The 990-nt window shown below is 64.7% G+C and overlaps 1 protein-coding gene across 1 annotated transcript in view; it reads left to right on the top strand.

Annotated features, from left to right (window-relative positions):
- MRC2 (mannose receptor, C type 2) overlaps positions 1-990 on the top strand; it is a gene marked incomplete at both ends in the record, with an annotated part of 18,182 nt that overhangs the window by 14,861 nt on the left and 2,331 nt on the right. Inside the window, 2 exons of the mRNA XM_010024129.1 lie at positions 84-192; positions 813-990. Coding sequence (XP_010022431.1) covers positions 84-192; positions 813-990 — 287 coding nt within the window. The remainder of the gene's footprint in view (positions 1-83; positions 193-812) is intronic.

Raw genomic sequence — 990 nt, 5'->3', positions numbered from 1 at the left:
TCCAGCCCTGCAGGGTGGGGGGTGTCCGTGGGGCGGGAGGGCCATGCTAAGGGCAGTGCTGACCTCGTGGCTCGTCCATGCAGACCAACTGTGTGGTGGTGTGGCATGGCTCCCCCCCGCACTTCACGGGACGCTGGGATGACCGGAGCTGCCTGGAGGAGAAGCACGGCTACATCTGCCAGCAGAGCATAGGTACGAGGGAGAAGAGGGGGACAGCCCCAGCTTCTGCTTGCTGGGGACCTGCCACCACCACACTGGTGCCCCAGGCTGCGGTGGGGCACAGGGCTCAGCATGGGGGGAGCTTGGGGTGCTGAAGTTGCTCCCCCCAAAACTCGGGTGGGATGTCCCTGGTCCCAGCTGTTTGTGGGACAACCCCAAACCTGTGCACAGCAGCATGGCTCGGTGTGTCTCATAGGGATGTGTTAGGGTGTCACTGCTTATTGCCCCTGGCATGGCCTCTCTGCTCTCCCTGGTTGCACTGGGATGCCCCTTGGTGCCAATGCCCCGAGCACAGCGCTGCCACGGACACCCTAGCTTTGGGGATGGATGGGGTGGGGATGAGGAGGTGCCTCCCCCCCAAAGCCCTCTGACCATGTCTCTTTGCTCCCCCAGACCCGTCCCTGAGCCCCGCGCAGACGCCGTACCCCCCCTCGCCCACCAGCACCCTCTTTTACCACAACAGCACTTACCGCATCCTGCAGAAACCCCTCAGGTGGCACGAGGCGCTGCTGCTCTGCGAGACCCTCAACGCCACCGGATGAGGAGGTGCCTCCCCCCCAAAGCCCTCTGACCATGTCTCTTTGCTCCCCCAGACCCGTCCCTGAGCCCCGCGCAGACGCCGTACCCCCCCTCGCCCACCAGCACCCTCTTTTACCACAACAGCACTTACCGCATCCTGCAGAAACCCCTCAGGTGGCACGAGGCGCTGCTGCTCTGCGAGACCCTCAACGCCACCCTGGCCACCATCCCCGACCCCTACAGCCAGGCTTT

This window comes from Nestor notabilis, unplaced genomic scaffold (assembly GCF_000696875.1).
Source record: "Nestor notabilis isolate BGI_N333 unplaced genomic scaffold, ASM69687v1 scaffold17931, whole genome shotgun sequence".
Taxonomy (NCBI): Eukaryota; Metazoa; Chordata; class Aves; order Psittaciformes; family Psittacidae; genus Nestor; species Nestor notabilis.
The sequence above is the reverse complement of the archived record's forward strand: the minus strand, read 5'-3'. Positions and strand labels throughout refer to the sequence as shown.